This window comes from Manduca sexta, chromosome 27, assembly GCF_014839805.1.
Source record: "Manduca sexta isolate Smith_Timp_Sample1 chromosome 27, JHU_Msex_v1.0, whole genome shotgun sequence".
In the NCBI taxonomy this organism is placed as follows: Eukaryota; Metazoa; Arthropoda; class Insecta; order Lepidoptera; family Sphingidae; genus Manduca; species Manduca sexta.
Genome location: NC_051141.1, coordinates 9,975,674 through 9,997,034, shown reverse-complemented (window position 1 = coordinate 9,997,034; position 21,361 = coordinate 9,975,674). Strand labels below are relative to the sequence as shown.

The following is a 21,361-nucleotide window of genomic DNA, read 5'->3' as shown; positions in this document are numbered from 1 at the left end:
ATTTGTGTATTTGCATATATTTTTTTTGTTCTTTCAACTTTTTATACTATTGGGGACTTGATGCTGACGATTGGTGACGATTTTTTGCCGAGTTGATCTACCATGCATCTGGCAACACTGGTTGTCATTGTCATAATTCTAGTTTATTGGTCTAGTTTATTGGTCTCTGCTGGTTATAATTGTCAATGTTTATTTGATCTTATTTACTCTATTTTCAACTTCAACTTTTATTGGATAGTGTGTTTCTATAATTATTGTAATGTATTGAATAAGTTAACATAGCTTTGGATTGTGATTGAATTATCTCTTAACAGTTATTCATAATGCAATTATTAATATTGATAATAATTCCTTTGATAACCACGGTCTCCGGCGGAAAGAACTTTCACCTCGGCCGTCGTAAAGGAGGTAATCTAGGTGCGCCGGGAGATTACAAAAATGAAAACTTGCCGCCAGCTCAGTGGTTTATACAAAAACTGGATCACTCCACTTCATCAGATTTAAGAACATGGAAACAAGTGAGAGTTTCCATAGATTGTTATATACTATCATGCTAGGAGATAATGAAGTGTAAAGTGATTTATGGAATTGGTTTGATATTTTTATATAGAGATTACCTTCAACATTTTTTTTTGAAATTTTAATACAGAAATCGTTATAAAAATATAGTATTGTGCTCATGTTAGCATTATGTTAATTACAGCGTTATTTCGTCAATGATACTTTCTACGATTTTGATAATCCGGGACCTGTCTTTTTGATGATTGGAGGTGAAGGCCCAGCAGATCCACGTTGGATGGTAAAAGGCACCTGGATACTATATGCTAAGAAACATAAGGCACTTTGTATTAATCTAGAGCACCGTTATTATGGGGAAAGTCATCCTGTCAAGTAAGATAACTATTTATTTCTATTTGCAAGCTATTGTCATTGTTACTTTTATAAGTTACATTAAAAATAACAACAAATTATCTCAGTTATCCAAAATGGGAAAATTTTATTTTGATCATTCAAATGGATTTCCTTCTAATATAATTTTCTTTATATAATAGCACAAAACCAATCTAAATAATCTTTGTGCCCTGTGTAACAGCAAGTTATCTGTTCCAGTGACCTGAGTGTCAAGAACTTACAGTACTTATCGTCTTATCAGGCGCTTGCTGACTTGGCTAACTTCATTAATGCCATGAACATTAAATATAAGCTGAACAAAGATGTAAAATGGATAGCTTTTGGTGGTTCATACCCAGGTTCGCTTGCTGCTTGGCTACGACTTAAATATCCACATCTCGTGTATGCAGCTGTATCATCTAGTGGCCCATTGTTAGCCAAAGTTGACTTTTCAGGTATTTTATATTTTTTCATCTTTAATAGGTAGGAATGTTTATTTCTATTTGCAGTAAGGACTACAAGGATCATTTAAGGAAATATTCATTTAAATGAGTCAATGGGTGCTAAGAATTTGGTACTTGTTATAAATATTTGATTTTTCAATACACTTTTGTTTTAAAAATAATATTTGAATTCAAATTAGATACTAAATGTGACCCACTTATGACACAAATATTGATTCCTGATAAGTTGCAGTAAACTTATTGTTTACATTATGAAACAAAGAAATGAGTGGAAGGAGTAAGTGAGTGTAACCTAATCCCTCAAGTGTGTACTGTAGTACTTACACACAGTTTGACAAGGCTCAGTTGCAAAACATAATATTAATATATAATATAATATCAGCCCTGTATACTAGCCTGTCCCACTGTTGGGCACAGGCCTCCTGTACTACTGAGAGGGCTTAGGCCTTAGAGACACTGGCCCAACACGGATAAGTCTACACCCTCGAAACTTCCTATAGAGAATTTCTCAGGTTAACAGGTTTCCTCACAATGTTTTCCTTCATCATTAAAGCAAGCGATAATTCACAAAGAATACACACATCATTTTTTAGAAGTCAGTTGTGTGCCCTTGGGATTCGAACCTACGGACATTTGACTCAAAAGTCCATTCTACAACCAACTAGGCTTTCGCCGCTTTTTTGTAAGGCATAAATATTTAAAATTATTAAAATGCCCTATTGTGCAATGTTGGATTGCAAAAATAATGTAGCAAGCTACCAGAAGAAACTATTTGTTAATTCAGGGCATGTTTTTTATTTGCTACATACTTACATATATTTTTGCACTCACCTTTTATAATATTGGTAAGATTAAATAAATAAGCATTTAGTCATTCACTTTTTGACAATATGTTAATAAATAGAATTTGTGAATATGGTGTTGGCATAAGTGTATATCTGACTCAAAGTATGATGTTGCCACTGTGACAAATAATTCTTTTAGAGTAGTAGTAACGGCATTAGGGTGTGTAAAATTAAAATTACTGTAATCTATTATTTATTTTACTTCTATGGTTTGAGTAACTTATTGTATGCTTTTAAAATAATAAACATAGAGCTCTTATTAGAAAATTAAATGAAAAACACCATGGTGTAGCAGTATTACATCAAAGTAAAATTAAAAAATCATAAATAAATTCAAGCAGTTATGTAAGTTTTTGTTTTATAAGTATTATCGCGATTGCTTATTTGGGCAAACAATTAAGGGATGATGGTATGTGAATGAGTAAATTCGGTGACACAGGATTTCTTAGTAAATTGGTGACATGCTATTTCCACTCTTTTCTTTGTCGTGGTTTATACTCATTACTAACTACTAAATTAGGACCAGATATTTCATATAAATTTATACTTACCTAATAATAATTATAATTAATTTAATGATTGTACCTGATAAAATAATCTGTGAAGATTTCATATTGATAAGAAATTGAATATTGAGAAAATATTGTTATTAGCCATATAGTCAGCTTATATTCTGATTGTTTTACTTGTTACAGTAAACATTTACAATTTAATATAATTTTCAGAATATTTTCAAGTAGTGGTTAATGCATTGCGTGAAAAGACTTCCAGTGAAGATTGTGTCTTAGTACTAAAAGAAGCTCATAAGCAAATTGATGAGTTGATCAAAAGTAAACCTGAAATCATTGAAAAGGAATTTAAGTAAGTGTATTAAAATAAGTAGTAAGTCAGAAATTACTGGCATATGAGAGGTAGTTGAAACTAATCTGGTACTAAGTCTATAGTTAAAGAATGTTTATTGTAGGTAAAATTTTATTGAAACCTAATTATTATGTCTTTATTTTATAGAATAGCGGAGGGTTCTTAATACCTACAGGATTAGTTATGCTTACCTAATGGCCTAAAACTCACCTAACATTGTATTTTATATTATCTTTAGGGTCTGTAAAAAATTTAATATAGCATCAAGCAAAGACATGAAAAATTTCTACAACTCAATTGCTGATGATTTTGCTGATGTAGTGCAGTACAATGAAGACAACAGATTAAGTGCCAACAAAAAATACACGAATCTAACAATAAATACTGTAAGATTTTTTATTCTTATTATTATAATTTGTTATCAAATTTGCTTTCTGTCAAAACAAAATATTGAAACACAAAACAAATTAGTATACTAATATATGAATCAATAGTTAATGTGTTCTTTTTTATGGGCATGGCAAAGCGGCCCTCCTGCACCTAATGGTAAATAGAGTGGAGTCCAATACAACGGCTTCTGACGAGATATGATTACTGCTCGACAGTCGGAACGTGATACACGTGGGACACTATGAAGGGTTTTAACACCTTGGGTGCGTTGGTCGCTATCCTGGATATATAATAAACTCTACCACCAGCAAATATGCAAATATACCGCCAGTGCCTACAAAGCACTCGACCACGAGTTTTGATTTATTGTTTGGTCGATTTGCCGGTGTCAGATGAATAAGTCAGTCGATCTAGCGGATGCAGAGCGATGTTTCTCGTTCCACTTCATAATACACGTGAGCTCAATATAAGTCTTCATCTAAAATAAAAAAAATAACGCAAAAACATGTGTGGCATCTAAAAACCAACATTCCTTAATACGTAAATTGATGGTATTATGCTTCCGTATAATACACATTTTATTATTTCATATTGTTGTGTAAATACAGTGTTTCCTCATATAATCATTATAATATTTGTATGTTATTGTTTTCATGTTCCACAGGTTTGTGACATGTTAACTGCAAAAGGAGATGTGCCCGCGTATAAAAAGTTAGCGGTTTTTAATTCCATCATATTAGAAAAATCTAACCAAACATGCTTGGATTACTCTTATGATAATATGATTAAAGATCTCCGAAATATGACATGGGGATCAGAAGGAGGTGGGTACCCTCAAAATTAAGACATTATACTAACTTCATATACGTAAGATATATAAAAATATGTATTTTGTACGTTCTTACGCTGTATATGAATTTGTAGGTCGTCAGTGGATGTACCAGACGTGCACAGAATTTGGTTTTTACCAGACTTCGTCAGGGGCGACAGAAGTGTTTGGGGACAACTTTAAACTTGAGTTCTTTATACAACAATGCCAGGATATTTTTGGCAAAAAGTAATCTAATTCATTATTATAGACTATTATAGCATTATAATTTCAGGTGCAAAATAGATAAAATGAAATATATTATTAACATTTTATCACATCTGTAATAAGTGATTAAAAAGACATACGAGTATTTATCTCTTATGAGGTTGTAATTTGACATAATAAGTAATAAATCTCTAGACATTAAATAACTACATAATATATATCTAAATTCCCCATCCGCGCGTCTGTCTAAACGCGATAAACTTAGACTACCAAACTGATGTCGATGAAATTTGGTATTGAGACACACTGAGACCTTGAGAAGACCATAGACTGCTTTTCATCTCGGTAAAGCATATGGCGAAACTTTTACTGGATAGCTCACACGGTTAAACCTCCGAGCAAAATGTAGTATACTGTAAGCTTTACATTTATATACTTAATTAACTATATTAAGAGACATTATAGTATTGAAATTTGTCAGGTACGGAGCTGATTTCATCCAAAGGTCTGCTATGTGGACCAACAGTGACTACGGCGCGCTAGATATATCCGTGTCGAGGGTGGTGTTCGTGCACGGGTCGGTGGACCCCTGGCATGCGCTCGGGATCACTAATAGCACGAATAACGACGCTCCTGCTATCTTCATACGTGGTTAGTTGTCTCACTAGACTGGATTCTTGTTACTTGAAATATGTTAAAATACAGCCAAATAGTATGCGCAGTAGTGGGTCGAACTGCTTTAATAGCGGCATTTATGTTAACTTTATAAAAAAATGTATACATAGAAGTCACAATTATTTATTGAAGTTAAAACATTGTTATGTAAATTTATAACATTTAATAGTTCAGTGAAGTGATTTATGATGGAATATTTTTTACTGGTATGTTATGAATTTATAAGTTGTGCAATATGCTGTTATTTGGACACCTGACAGGTAATTCAAAGTGTTCATAAAACATTAACACTGGCCTTGTGTAGAAACAATATAACATATCATGATTTGACGATGCAAAATACTTAAAATCATTCTTTTTCACAACAGAGATCGACCTGCAAAACACTATACTTTATGTTATCATTATAATAGAGATTTTATATTATCATCAGCCAGCTCCAGAACATAAAGCGATATTATAGAATTTGTTAATAGTCCTTGTAACTTTGTGATGTATATGATACAGTATAAAAAGTTTTGATTACAAAATTACACCAAATAAATACGTTTGCATTCATACTTTAAGTGTGGCGATGTCGATTTATTATCTGTACTGACTGGCCGATGGTAAACAAGATTATTTCTGTAGACCTAGTATGTATTTTGTGTGTATTTTCAGGAACTGCCCACTGTGCCAACATGTATCCACCAAGTGAAAAAGATTCGATCGACTTAGTGGAAGCTCGTTTAAAAATCGACGAACTCCTTACCAAATGGCTGAAGCAGTAATTACTGCTACAAGTCGTAATTTCTTCTGCGGTTATATAAATCCGATTTATTTACTAAGAATCTCTACTGAAATTATAAGATGCAAAAATATAGTGTTATAATAGTCAAATTTTCATTTGATGAAATCCATATGTGGAATTATATTCAACACAGTATATGGCAGAACATATAAATAGAAAAATAATAAAGACACTTTTACATAGTGTTGTTTCGTATTCTGTGATTGGATTATCTTTATATGCATGTAATATTATGTAGGCATCCTTATTTTCTTATTCAGATTATTAAAGGAGGTATGATAATGTAAGCATTTTGTTCTAACAGATTCCTTAATGTGTATTATATTGTAATTAGTTTTTTTTATTTAATTAGATATCGTAATAGTTTATTGTGATTTAATGTGAAAAGAAAATTATACCAATGTAACGGTAATATTATAGTGGAGTTTATTGAATACTAAAAACTGTTTTACATTGTCAAAACTTAACATTAAATCATTTTCAACAATATTGTATATCACTTATTTCATATAAAGTATGATCACATTTGCTTTGAAATAAAAACAATACATAATACTTACAGGAATTAAGTTTAACAGGAGAATAGCTGATGCTAGATTTAGCACCCTAATGTTGCCTTACAAACTTTTCATAAATAAATTCTAGCAATATATCCAAATTTTTCAATTTTGGACAAAAATAAAATAATTTATTTTAAGAATTATAGTTTACATCCCTAAAAACATATGCATATTTGTTAGAATTTTTAAATTATGTTTGGGCAAGTTAAAATAAAATAAAGAACATGCTTATAATCTTCAGTAAGAAACACTAACCATTCGAGATTTAATGCTTCATAACAACTTTTTTTAGAATATTTAAAATAAAAAAATTACTAAAATATCACAATTGAAATAGGAAAGGCACCTTAAACTATTATTCGATTCCATTCTGTTTTTTGAAAGCTGCTCATGGAGGTACAACCTTATATTAATAAACCAATATAAGGTTAAATCAAGATATTTCTTTTTCTGATTGTTCCTGTGTTGTGATTGATTCCAGTTTCCGCCCCTTAAGCATGAGTTCCATTACACTGGAATTAATCATGAGTTAAAACATTGACTAAAAAATATAATTGAAATAGTGGTATCTAGCACTCATATCCAGAGACACAAATATGTGATAAATAAATAGTAAATTAGCAGTCGTGTCTAAATTCATTGTATGTTATCTAATATTTCTATGGCTCGCGTAAAATAAACTCGCTAACATCAATAATTACAACAACGCTTAGATGACATTTTCTAAAATTTCCGGTTTAATGAAAAAAAAATTATCATTGCTTTTATGAGCTCACAAAATATAAATTTACCATTAATTTATATGGTATTTACTTTTTTTATAAAAAATTAAGAATTTTGAATTACACAAAACGAATCATTAAGAAAGCGCTAGTATTATAATACTTATTTTTTTTTAAACATCTCTCCTGTAAAGTTGACATTATTGAGTTAGCGTAGTGTTAATTGCTGTTACGATCTAACTGAGACTAATTACCACTGGAGCAGATGGACACTGGACCTTCACCCCAGGAAAAAAATTCGCTAACAATTCATTACATTCCATGATTAAGAATTTAGTCATTTTTAAGAGCCCTTTGACTTTTGCATTATTAGCTAACTAATAATGTAGTTTCAGAAAATAAAAGTTACAGTGCAATTCGCATATTGTAACAGACTAATATTTTAACGTAAATCTTTCTAATTTTAATTTAGTATGAACTCTGCTTATTCAATAGATAATCATAAGAACTATAAGCTCATAATATTTGTACTAATGATAGAAAAAGAAATGTGAATTAGATACATTTATTTATTGAAAAATACCTATTATTGTTTTACGATATTATGTCGCAATAAACTAAGATTACTTTTGAAATATTGTTCTTAGAATCTTAAGAGCTACAAGTAATATCTTTGATCTATATACATGAGATCTAATCACACTCAACACATCACAATGATGCCTAACATTTCGTCTACAACTGATATAATCTAATCAACATGTCAAAAGTACGTAGATATAAAATTCTAGTAGTAGGTAACTAAATCAAACTTATTGCAAATGAGATACAGCTACTGAGCTACAAAAATATTAAGTATCTTGATGCTTAGGTGTTTATAATACCCCCGAGAAAGTTTGAAGTTTTGCGAAATATTCATAAACTATTAATTTCCCCTGCTGTGTTCTGCTGCTGTACTGCAACTGCTCACGGATGGCTATGGTTTTAAGTATACATTTATATATGTATGTCTCTAAATATTTGGCCCAGTCTACGTTCTAAATCGTTAAGACGGATTTCAACAAAGTATATTTGTTATATTTTTTAGTTGAACTAAATTTCGATTGAAAAACACGAGCGTCAATGCTGAATAAACTAAAACGTGTAAAATATATTATAACAGGAAAAAAAGACGAGTGCGTTAAAACTACTATCACCCGAACAATTAACTATTTTTATGTCTATTACATAAGGTATTGCTGGCGGGGTAAGCCCCCGAATAGATAGGTACAGGTGCTTGGTCATTTACTTTGCCTATCGCCGAGCTTTTTCTGCCTTATATAATAAACGTGCCATGTCAACATAAATTACTGGCTGGAGCAAACCTCGTAAACTAACCAGAAATAATGTACTCATAATAGGAAGCAACACCTGAAACTTAAATTAGTGGCGCAAACTGTGCTTTTACCAGCCGGGACCAACTAAAAATTTGCCGCCCCATTTTCACAATTATTTAATTCCTAAAATTTCAATGAATTTGTTATGAATATTTGATGTTAAAAATGTTTATATTTAAAAAAACAATACCACATTCATTGCCCATATTGAAGTGTCGTCTGGGGAGATGGCTAGCTTTGCCCAAACACACAAAGCTACGCCACATTCTAAAATCTGCATTTCAGAGCGACAGCACGCTTTTAGTAGAAATACAAAACTGTACCTATAGTACAAGCGTTATACTCACAAGGCACACATGAACACGGCGACTTGCGTAGATATAGTGAAATAGAAGATAGCATTCATGTGGTCTGTGCCGAGCGTGGCCTTGTATACCTGCGCGTACACCACCGAAGCGAATAGACCCACTGCATTCTCCATCACCGACAGGAACGCGTACGCCACTCCTTAACACAAGTATGTATTTGAGTTAATAGATTACCTGGGTGCTGGGTACTTTACTAGCTTTTGCTCGCAGCTTCGCCGGAGTGGGATTTGGTTTGTGAAATTTGCTTATGTCCCTTTTCCCTGTTCAGCCATCCTCCGTATCAAAGTTTGTGTATTGGAATCGTGAAAGCATCAGAGACAGGGTTACTTTTGCATTTACAATATAATGGTTACTTATTATGCCTTGTAAGCTAACACCGACAATTGTAAGGGAATTTGTGAGATAAAGTGCCTGGATGGAGTTTGGGATGAGATATTTTAAATAAAAATTAAGTGCTTCTTCAGTTTTTTTGGAAATTGTTACTATACCGGCCGAGCTAGTTAATTTTATATTATAGATATACCTACTTGCTTTCCTAGTACTTACAAATATTATTTCCAATATTTTTTATGAATACGATACGAATGTGAAAGGGTATTAGCAAACGGATTTTTAGAATCTAATCATTACTTTCAGAGAGTATTTCCTACACAAAGGTGACGGTGTGTGTGCAATGGTACATTAAATAATGTTGTAAATAAATCCATATCAAATGGCCGAATTGCAAAATTTCATGCAATAGGTGCATAAATAAAATGTATATATGTGTACCTCTTTCATCGGCTGGCAGTATTTTCGAAGTCATGGAACGGATTAAGGGAGCTACGCAAGGACCCAGCGCCGCCGCCGTAGCCCCTAAATACATCATCTTGTCGAACCTCACATGCGCATATATGACATGGCCGATTATATGTGACGTAGCGCCCAGCATCATTATCAGCTAAAACATCAAACGTACATGCGCAACATTACTGTAAATTTTACTATCAAAAGTTTGATAAGAGCAAAATATATTATTTAATATAAATTTTAATGTATACAACATCGAAACGATGTGAATAACATCACGCCTTTCACTAGCTAGGTAAGGCACATATAATATAGATACAGTCTTTTGCTATTTACGGGAGCACATTTCTAGAAACATCCAATATAACCTTCCTCAAAATGGGTATTTAACCCAAGACCTCAGCGCAGAGATCATGTCGCAATGTAATAACGCCACGGAGACAGACGATAACAAAACGTTAAAATAATGACAATTAATTACAAAGCTCATTTCTAATAATCCAGTTACTGACCGTGTCTCTAATTTGAATAATTTTCGTCATGAGAGGGATGCCCACCAGCATAGCCAGCACGTATAGCGTGCTTAGATATGTGCGAAAGTTACTGAACGTCGTCGCATCCCATTGGAACACCGACGACGTGTACAAATACATAACGGGACGTTCGTCTGCAAATAAAAATATGTTAAACCGCCATACATTACTGTTTTTTAATGCTCATTCATTACGTACAAGAATAACACAAACTTTTTGGATAAAAATGTATTTTAGACGATTCTTAATATTGGTTGGTAGTGGAATTGTTTCATTGAAAAGCATTATTCTAACTTAAAACCGATTTGTCAACGTATTGAGTGCGTATATCACGTGATACCGGCATTGTTATCACCGGGTCTTATTTCTTAATAATTATCGCTTGCGTGACAATAGCAGTACTGGGTATTGGTGTCATTTATATTTTTGCAGTTTTGCATGTTTTGATTCTCTAATCGCTTTATTATTACGAAATCACAATAAAGTTTTTTTTTTTTTTTATTGTCTAAAAGGCGACATTGTATAATATGATTTCGGGTGAAAATTGTTTTGTTAGATTACATCTTTATACGGCACAGTTTTGGTGATACAATTGAGATAAAATAACACTTCAACATTATTATAATACAATATCAGAGTACATGTACAGTATCACAATACGACTGATTATTTTATGAGATGACCCGAAATAAAAAAACCTACAATAGTAGAGTGATACTATCTTACAACGCTATTATTTACTCAAACGCCATGAAGACAAAAAGAAAGTATATATTATTTTAAACAGTATACGTTATACTGTTTAAATTAATATATACTTTCTTCTAAATGACGTCTTATTACAACTTCACTATGGTGCATCAAATTATTAGAATCAGGTAGGTATAATGATATCGAGGGCAGTGATATCAGTACCACGCCCTAGGTATCTTCATAGCGGCAAATTCCTTGCGTAATCGTCATAAGGACTAGTTTCGCAATTATCATTTATGTATAATATTTATACCAACATAATCAATATAATTACCTCTTTGGAAAGTATAAAACGCCATAGACATCAATAGGAACCATAAAAATAGTCTTCGGTTATTTGATCTCCTTTTCGTTAAAGTTTTCACTGTTTTAAAGATGTTGTTTATGTCGAAAAAGTCCGTGATCGGATTTTTCACGCCGGCTTCTTTCAGCGATTTCTGCTCGGGTCTTGTTTGCCATTCCAAAAACAGCAGCGCGTGTAACGTGGCCAAAACCATCAAGGTTGTATTGATAGTAAACATGGCCGTAAATGACCTATTTAACACCTTGGTGTATAATACATTTCCTGGAATACAAAATAAGACAGTTTATTAAAACTTTCCTAACCATTGCCGATATAATACAATAGCATCATCAGCTAATTGGAATAAATTTAGGTAATTTCGAAGTAGGCGTATATATTTATTTATAAATTGAATGAAAGTTTACAGCACTTGGCCAAAACACTTCATCTAACAATATAATCTAACTCTAAATTTAACAATATTAAGACAGCAATAACAATAAAATAAAATTCAAACTAGTAACACAATAACTAAAATTATTTCCAATACTTAACTCACTAAGGAACATTTTAAAGCGTTTCTAAAAATAACCTAATACTATTGTCAATATGACAAGGTTTGTTATAAAATATATCCAGATCTGTGTGAAGAACGTGCAAGGCATTGAGAAGTGCGATTTAGAATAGGACTGGCATTGTTCTTTACATTTTTTCTTTCGCTGACGCCTTTGTCAGGGTAAATATTTACTACACTCATCTCAAGGTAATAAGGATGTGGCTAAAATGACACCCACAAAATTCGCATTCGCGTCTTCCAATTATACATATGTGCCAGGCTACGCGGCTTTTCCTGTCGCTAAGGCCTAATATAATACGCTGTTACAGTATATTGACGTTTATCGTGGTAGAGTTATGTTCGTATTTCGTAAAAACACATTAAAAAATATAAAATAAAAATTTATAATACGTAAAATTACATGGACCAGAATTAAAAGTGTCTATTATAATTATTAAATAAAATGAAAAAGTATAGTTTTACGTTAAAATAAATTCCGGGAAACGTCATGTGATGCCAAGTTTTACTTTTCTGAGTAGGAATCTTTGGCGTAATGGTACTCGTAAATACTTGCGATTTATCTATTGATATCAACATTCGTACGCGAAATAAGCAAGAGGTCTAATTTTATTTGTACGTACATAGGAAGCATTACGTCCTTTTTTAGTAGAGGGTAGGTGTTACCACAATTCGCTAGCTGTATTATGTACTACTATATCTATACCAAAGAGGCCGTCATAAGTTATAACTTAAAATCATAAATAATTTTCAAATATTTATAAAGGCCACATATCACTACCTATATGAAAAAAAAAATATAATGCTTTTACGCGGAGCTATATCTTTGAGCAGTATCTGACGCAAATGATTACTATATTAAGCAATCGTATGTATTCACGAACAGTTACCAACAATTACAAGAAAAACAGTTGTCATTTTCCCTTTAAACACAAACTCTGATTCGCTCTTATATTGCAAATTTCGCATTTTAAACTGTTTAAATATATCTGTGTGTGTTTGTGGGGAATTTGTATGTCGTGCCATATTTTACCCATATTATAAGTTATCAAGATCTTTAAAATTTTGTTGAAAATCTGATAAATGGATTATAATTGTACTTTGACCAGTAGATGAACATCTAAGGTTTCACGCGTCAAACTTTTAACTTTCCGCAGCAGATAAGATGTAAGCATTTTATCTCATCTTACTATTATTATAAAAATGAATATTTCAGAAACGGCTTAACGGATTTGGATGAAATTTGACACATAGATAACCAATTTTTTATACCCGCATACATATATCGCCTAATTTTATCACCTCAATTCGCTCATGTGAGAAATATTTTGAATATTTTGTCTGATTTTTAAGTAGATGGCAAATCGTACAGATTGCACTATAGATCCCAACAGTGTTTTAGAGATTTATGTTGCGGGAAAGGACGTACACGCGGGCGAAGCAGCGCGTATCGCTTTTGGTATAAAAATAAAGCGCACTCAGCAGCATAATTTCGCACAGCGGTGTTATGTACCTACTTACGGTGTCATAGATAAAGTACTCTTTACAAGTATAACAAAACCAATACAAAAGAACAAAAGTGATACCGTATCACTTTTCCGCAAGCTTGGAAATTTTGACAGAGCGAACCGACCAGACCGGGGGATAATTAATATCGACAGAAAATATATACATTTTTTTTTAATTTGTTGATTTAATTTAGGTAACAAAGGACCAATAACAAAATTTACACCTACAATACTACTTCATACATTTTTTTATGTAAAATAAGTCCAACAAATTTCCTGAAAGAAAACTAATGCACCAAGACATTCGTTTGTTTAGGATAAGTACTTACTGCAGGAGTTATGCCAAGATTCCAAGCTTCGTAAAAGCAACATATTAAGGTAATAGAAAAAGTACGATACTGAACAACGAATTATTTATCAGTTTAAATAATAATCAATTGTAAATTATAGATTTTCCCAATTTAAGCAAAAACAATCATCATAGTTATTGTTTTTAGATATCAGAGGTAGATATTACAAGAGCCGAAGAGCGTGGTAACGTGATTAACATCGTAGCATTCAAAGAGTTTGGGACAATTATATTACGCTACTAATACATACAACACACTTACCAATAGCAACGCCTAAGGGCATGGTACTAAGGTACACTACATCAAGGATGCCGACTCTAAGAGTTCTGTTTTTAACAGAAGAAACATCCGCTATGTAGGCGAAACAACCGGCGAATATTGCCAAATCGGAGCCGGTGAGAGCGCTGGGCAACACCGCTGTGTATATCACATACTCCACTGGCCATTCTAAAACAGAATATAACATAATACGTACTATCGAATTATTAAAATCAATTGCGCATTGAATCAATAAATTATTATTCTCCTTCTTCAGCCTTTGGATGTTCTCTGTTGAACGTATTCGGCTCCCTTCATGATTAAGTATCGTTACAAGACAGTGGAGAGAAATAAAAAAGGCATGATGGTAAACAAAGCCTGCAATTGTTATGAAAGATCCTTAAACCTGATTTAAATTTCAAACAACATCACATACCATAATGAGAAGAAATTTAAGACTATTATCGAATTTAATATTTGTATGAGACTATTTTTTACGAATTATATTAATATAATATACTCCGCGCGTGCTGGTAACCAGTACATCAAGGCTCATAGGAATTCACGAGTTTAAATTACACCCACCAGAGCCCCAAGCGAAAGACTTACTACTTGTTAAAAGTAATTTGAATACATATCATTCGTCATAACTTTCTACTTTTCGAGCAATATGTGATATAAAATACAATTCATAGCATAAAATGACCCTTACCATTCATAGTATTAACAGTAATCATCACCGAGAAATAAAGTTTGCCAATAAGGCCCGCAAGCAATATAAACTTTCGACCTCGTTTATCGCTATAAGAGCCCAGGAAAAATGCAAGGAGAAGTGGCACCACGTGACTCGCTATGCCGTTCCACTGATGGAATGTAGATACTGTGGCCTGTTAATAAAGTATCAGTGACAATAAATTGGTGATATAAGTTGATGATGTGTGAAGAACGTCCGTACACATGATGCTAAAATTGCCACAGCATGTCTGTCAGTACTGACAATTTGGTTGTAGAATTAAATGGTGTTCATCTAGTGCGACTGGCCGGTGTAATCTGGTGGCTGAAAACAAAGTCTTCCGCTGCATCTGTCTGCCTATGTGGTACGTTAAACTCAAAAAGTACCCAACGGATTTAGATGAAATTTGGTATGATGATAGTTTGAGACCCTGGGAAGAAGATTGACAAATTTCTATCCCGGGAAAATATGTAGCGTGACTTTTATAATAGAAAACTTTAGCCCGGAAAACCTTTATCACGCGGACGGAGCCCTGGGCAAAAGCTTGTAATCGTCTTATAAAGTATAGAAGATTTGATATAGATAAATAAATAGGATCATGTCTACAATTAAATTATTAACGAGTGTAAATGGTTATTAGTCGGTATAATAAAATTAATTGTCAATATTTATCATCGCGTTAATGACAGACGCAATATAATAAAAGTTACCTGCGGACCACGCTACTGTCATAGAGGACACAGCGGCACATGAAGGGAAGCTCACAGGGCTGGAAAGGGATGAATATATTTATAAAAGGGTTAATTACAACCCCGCCGCTCGTGTGACTTCCGGTTTAGATAAATTGGTATTTTCAAGCTCGGATGTCGCACTAAGAAGATGCCTTCATCCGCAAAATCCCACCTCTCCAAAAATCTATGGTTTCCCCAAAATCTACAAATCCAACTGACCCTTGAGACCTATAATCAAGGCTCGCATACTTACAAGACTTTCACGTGTACGTCGGATATACTTTAACTTCCCACTAGAAAAACAGTTACATAAAGATTCGACGCACTTTATCCAACAGTTAGATAATGTAAGACTAGCCGATGAAGAACAAATGGTTCAGTTTCGAAGTTACTTCGTTGTTTACAAATATACCGGTAGAGGACACACTTCATATAATAGAAGACTTGATTAATCATGCAGGGTTACCTACGTAGTAACGTAGGTAACCCTGCATGTTACACAGTAGTGTAGGTACATGAGTACCATAGAGTATTGTCTGAAGAGCAGTTTCTTCGATTGACATTGCGAATACTACGAGCAGATGGATGGAGTAGCGAGGGGGTCTGCCATAGCTCCAGTGATAGCAAACATCTTCATGGAGTGATTTGAGGAAAGCGCGCTCAATATGACAGTAGACAGACCGTGATTCTGGTGGTGATATGTAGATCATGTTTTTGCAATTTGACACTAGAATAGTGTTATTTCCTGCCTTGTTCACTTGAGTAATGTAACATATGATTTATGTTACTATAGATTATACTAATTTATTGTTCAATTTTGCCGATTTCGAATGTCGAATGACAGTTCGGCAGGATTACTTTTGAAACGACACTTTCCTTCCCTTGGCTCGAAAGCAACAATGAGCTTGTTTAAATCTTAATTCATCAGACCCGATTTTTTATAAATATTAGCTTAAAATGCCATAAAAATGTATAACAAACAAACCCCTTTATAGGGTGGCCGTATTATTTTGGTGAGTGAATTGTTTTCTAAAATTTTGAAAATAACGTTGGTTATGTGAACACGCGTTTGTGCAATAGGGGACCGGCCTACGCTTGATTTTGTACATTATTCTATATGTAATGGTTAATAATACGAAAAAGAAGCACTCCTGTGAAAACTGCATAAAAATTGGTTAAAGAATGAGCGAATAATTCATATTTTAAATATTGTAATGTGCAGAAGAGGGCGCGATGTGGGAATATCGCTTCATCTCTTTCTTTCGCATGCGTCGTATTTCCCTATGACGTCACATTTGGGTATTTCGTCTCTTTTCTGTTTCTTGTTAAATACCCCTTCCACCGAAATTCAAAGACTTATAACTTGTTGATTTTTTACCAGATTTTAATAATTTCCGTGTTATTATTTATATTATGTAAATATTTGATAATAGTAAAGATCAAAAATGAGTCCGGTACCCTATTACGGTATTTGTTCTCCTTGCAGTTAGTTGCTGAGATCCTAAATTCAGAGGATTTAATTTGATGGATTGGCGATTTTGAAATAAACGGCCGACAGCCTCGGGTTCGTATAACTATGTATTTTTACATTTCGAATTCTCAAAATTTTGTTTCGCGCATCTATCACAATTGCTAACTTAGTGTTATTGTTTCAGCCCTGCGGCCGTTTAATTACGTTTTTAATAGGTACCCGATTGTGATTACCCCTGTTTTTCAATATTTAATGTGTTACTTTACAAACATTTTTATTTACCCATTTTTGATACAACGTTTTTATATACGTCCTTTTCTTGCATTTTAGACACCGTTTGGTTTGTGCATTTCTGCAATCTGCTTTATCAGATTCCCCTACGCTTTTGCTGCGGATCCATCATTTATTCAAAAAACCTGCATGGCACTATGTGCTTGCTTGTAGATTTTCTTAACATTTGTTAAAGGGATTTCTGTGAACATCGCAAATTAACTTAAATTATATATGTATATTAAATATTTTTATTATATTAAGGTACATCCAAGGATCTCTTTTACTATCAAGCAATATGGCGATGGTGCTCTAGCTCCTTGAAGCATCGGTTATGCAAAAATCCGACAATCTCACGCATACGGTTTATTTTAACCCTACCACAGACTGATACTTAAGAGCTAACTTGCACCACCATTGTGAAAGAAATAACAAATTATTTAATATTTTTGAGACATACAACTTGTATGTATAACATGATGGCACTCTTCAGACAATGTATAGTTGTGTTACTTTTGTGAACAGTAATTGATATTGTCAAAGTATATTTACACATTAAACAATGGAACAATGTAATGCTATTCACATTGTTCTTCAAGCTTCATTATCTAGTTATCATATTATCTGCATTTAATAAGTAAGCTTTAATGATTACCCCAGGAAAAAAAAAAATTAAAACAAATTGTGGTTATTATTGTATCTTGAGATTATTTATTTAAAAATAATTAATGATTTAAGATTTTTGTGATAATGGTACCAACTATGGTTTTCCCTATAGGATGAGGATAACATGCTTGACATCACTGTGTTAATAATACAAACTTGATATTTCTTCACCACCGTGTAATATGAAATCTTTGAATTAAAAAAAATCTCTATAACATACTTTTGGTAGTCTAGTGCTTGAGAAAGGATAAATGTTTCATTTACCTGTACTTCTTGATTGATTTCCTTATAATCACTGATGTTGTAACATATTTCAGAACTGTGGCCATGGTTCACTCTACAAGTTTGATATACATAAAATGTTTGTTCAATTACATTTGTTATCATATATGCCATCATGTAGAAGAACATAGAAGGCTCCACAGTTATATATTTGTACCATGGTCGTTTCTTATCATACTGAAAGATAAATATATTTTATTAATATTTATATTTCACTATTTAAGCAATAAATATTATTAGCTACATTAAGTTAAGTCTAAATATATAATTGATCATTTATTTTTTTCAGCCTTTGATTTCTTATTTAGTCTTTTTAACACCCCTATTTGTGAAATAGAATTTAACATATTGTATGAAGGATAAGTATAAAGAATAATACTTATTTACTTCCCAAGTTAACGGTATATAATTAGCAATCCAAGAGAGTCCAAATTGTAATTATTTTTAATAATACAATATTTATTTAAAGTATGAAGTTTTGATAATACCCATATATGTTTCAAGTTTGATAAGGATGTAGAGTTCTCATTTTAAAATCAACTGATATCATAGTTTGATTCTGAATTATGAAAAACAAATCAATATTTAAGTAACAAGGTCATCCCACATTTTATTGCATTATGTCACTTTACTTATTTAAGAAAAGGAATATCAGTGTGTTGGTGTGTGTGAGTTAATTATTATGGTTTATATGTGTTTTTTGCATCTTATCAATAGTTTAAGTTTTTTTTTTCAAATTAATACAAAGAAGTAAATATTAACGGACGATTGCAGTATTAACATACTCAAAAATGTTAATACTGCAATCCTAGGTTAATAGTATGGAATCATCAGATAAAAATCTAATTTATAATCAATATACAAATTTAATCAATACAATGAAACAAGACAATGTTATTCTCTTGAAGTGTTAAATGTAATAATTTATTTGATAATTATTATATTATGATTCTCAATCCCAGGCATAAAGCAAAGCTCAATAGACAAAATTAAAAATGCAATTACATAAATCCTTATATTTTATTTTATTGAAAAAGTTATATTGCTCATAATACTTTCTACTGTGATTTTTTAATGTAATTATTTCACTAATTTAACAATAATTACCTATATCAATAAGAAATATTGTGAAGGTAGGACATGATGTGGTTCAACTAATTAAATATATTGCATCTCACACTACCACTTTAAAAATGTTCTCTGATAAGTTGACAGTGTTAACTACTGCAGTTTATTTAATCATTATTTTATTTTTTTTACATATTTCTTATGCAAACAGTCAAGATAAGAAGTTATTTCTTGCATGTTAAAATGATATTTAAGGCATTTATGAAATTAGATATACAACAGTACAAAATTAATTTAAGTACCGTAAAATAAATACTAGAAACTCATGTTTAACTCATGTAAACATAACCAAAGTTTACACTCGTGTTGTAAAGTATAATATTATAATTTATAATTACGTTTTGAATATTCATTGCACTGGAAGGAAATTAAACAATTCTTGTTTACATAAACTGTCTCATCTTAACCAGAATATTAGAATTCTGGTCAGTCATACATGCAATCTACCTTGCTGTATAAGTGTGCTAATAATATGATGTTATTATAGCAATTACAAAATATCATGAGTGAAACGTTTAATTTCTCACTACGTTTATTTAAGAAACACACATACTACGCTGATCATTTTGTAAAATTGTTCTGAAGTTATAATAACGTGCACAAAACTCACCATATAAGTTTCATCTGGACTCATCGACATGATTATTGTACACAAACTTCATTTACAAGAAAATAGCAGCATCAAAAATTAAATTATTTTATTTATTACAATTTTTCCCTCGACTCATTACCAAAATGTGGATTTACCTACTAAAAAAACTAAGCACCTAACATTACCCCGCTTACTGGCGGTCGGCCGCAGAGACCGATAAACTAGAGTAGGCCATCGTTGAATATTTACATCCGCCCTAACCTAGAATTCTTTATGGATTTTGTTATTTTTTTAACTACTGTATAATCTATGCTTTAGTGTTAACCGTGACAGTCCATACTTTTGCTCCGAATGAAATATAAACTTTCAATGTCTAACGTTTTCTGTCGTGTTCTTTATAAATGTGCCTGATCATCACTTGTTGTTTTGATAAAATTAAGAATGTTATCTCGTATCAAGAGTAAACTGGGGAGACTTGACACATAAACATAATAAAAATAGTTAGGCTGCAATTTAGAATATTGTTGCAGTGTTTTGGGGTCAAAAATTGCAGTTTTGAATTCAGTTTTTGCCTTCACTTACAAAAATATAACTTATGAGGTTAGGACATATAGAATTTTCAGAAAATCGGGATAATTACTTGATTTTGTGGACCTTACTCTATTGATTTAGAAGCGTTATTAGTACGAAGTCCGACCTTATCCTGCGAATGTTTGATCTTTTCTAAGGATATAAAATTTCTGTAAACATATATTATTATCACCTACATTATTTAAGCTTACACGAAGACATTTGTTATTTATTCATTTATCAAACTAAGTAGATGTAATAATGAACAGTTTTAAGTTTGTATCACTAGGGGAGTGTCGCTAACGAATCGTGGCACAGAAAAGATGGTGACAAATTCAAAAAATATACTTTATGAACCCGAGTTAATATGAAATGAATAATGTTTTTATTTAAGATAATTACACTATTTAAAAAAAAATAACTAAGATAAATTCATCTAAAGAGATTGAAGATTAGAGAATCTTCACGGAGCTACAAAGTGTAGATTTTTTTGAATTTGCCGCCTATGATGTTTTTATTACATAGATACGTTGTCCGAGCTCAATACTGGCAAGACGAAAGTAAGGTAATTGACCGACATTCACTTAGTCAGCCTCCAACCACTGTCGCCGCTAGTCGGCTTACTAACTTTTGTATTTTTATAAATGAAATTCCTTCCTGTGTTTTTAGACGACGTAAAAATTATACTCCAACTGTGAATGAAAAAAACGTTTCATTTCATACGTTAGTAATAAGTATACACTATTTAACTTATTTTTTAACTAATAAATGCATTTTATTCGATCGACATGGCGACGGGGCAGTCGTCGCTCGGGTCCATTCGGACATACTCGGGCTCACTTGGCGCGTATCAATGCGAGCCGCTTGGGCTGTGACTATAGTAAATACTGCG

General features: G+C 32.3%; 2 protein-coding genes across 3 annotated transcripts; one reads left to right on the top strand and one right to left on the bottom strand.

Annotated features, from left to right (window-relative positions):
- The first annotated feature begins 118 nt into the window (after positions 1-118).
- Positions 119-6,439, top strand: LOC115450857 (putative serine protease K12H4.7). 2 transcript variants are annotated; one of them, XM_030178979.2, is made up of 9 exons: positions 119-518; positions 704-891; positions 1,111-1,346; positions 2,926-3,061; positions 3,300-3,447; positions 4,116-4,275; positions 4,376-4,508; positions 4,969-5,138; positions 5,823-6,439. In XM_030178979.2, the coding sequence occupies exons 1-9, from the start codon at positions 324-326 to the stop codon at positions 5,930-5,932; spliced, it is 1,476 nt and encodes a 491-aa protein (XP_030034839.1). In that variant the 5' UTR covers positions 119-323; the 3' UTR covers positions 5,933-6,439. The 2 variants fall into 2 exon arrangements, with proteins under 2 accessions (XP_030034839.1, XP_030034840.1); XM_030178980.2 differs by having other exon boundaries at positions 164-408.
- On the bottom strand, positions 6,356-20,300 carry LOC115450858 (proton-coupled folate transporter). Its single transcript, XM_030178981.2, has 9 exons — positions 19,918-20,300; positions 18,162-18,356; positions 14,739-14,913; positions 14,030-14,215; positions 11,328-11,618; positions 10,280-10,434; positions 9,750-9,918; positions 8,958-9,117; positions 6,356-7,024 (listed from the first exon to the last, which is right to left on the bottom strand). Exons 1-9 carry the CDS (start codon positions 19,945-19,947, stop codon positions 6,946-6,948), a joined length of 1,440 nt encoding a protein of 479 aa, XP_030034841.1. The 5' UTR covers positions 19,948-20,300; the 3' UTR covers positions 6,356-6,945.
- Between the last annotated feature and the right edge of the window lie 1,061 nt (positions 20,301-21,361).

Coding starts and splice junctions, on each gene's coding strand:
- LOC115450857 (XM_030178979.2), top strand. CDS start 324: ATGCAATTATTAATATTGATAATAATTCCTTTGATAACCACGGTCTCC. Junction 3,062..3,299: donor ATCATTGAAAAGGAATTTAA/GTAAGTGTATTA, acceptor TATTATCTTTAG/GGTCTGTAAAAAATTTAATA. Junction 4,276..4,375: donor GACATGGGGATCAGAAGGAG/GTGGGTACCCTC, acceptor ATGAATTTGTAG/GTCGTCAGTGGATGTACCAG.
- LOC115450858 (XM_030178981.2), bottom strand. CDS start 19,947: ATGTCGATGAGTCCAGATGAAACTTATATG. Junction 11,619..14,029: donor GCCCTTAGGCGTTGCTATTG/GTAAGTGTGTTG, acceptor TTTGTATTCCAG/GAAATGTATTATACACCAAG. Junction 10,435..11,327: donor GTTTTATACTTTCCAAAGAG/GTAATTATATTG, acceptor TTTTATTTGCAG/ACGAACGTCCCGTTATGTAT.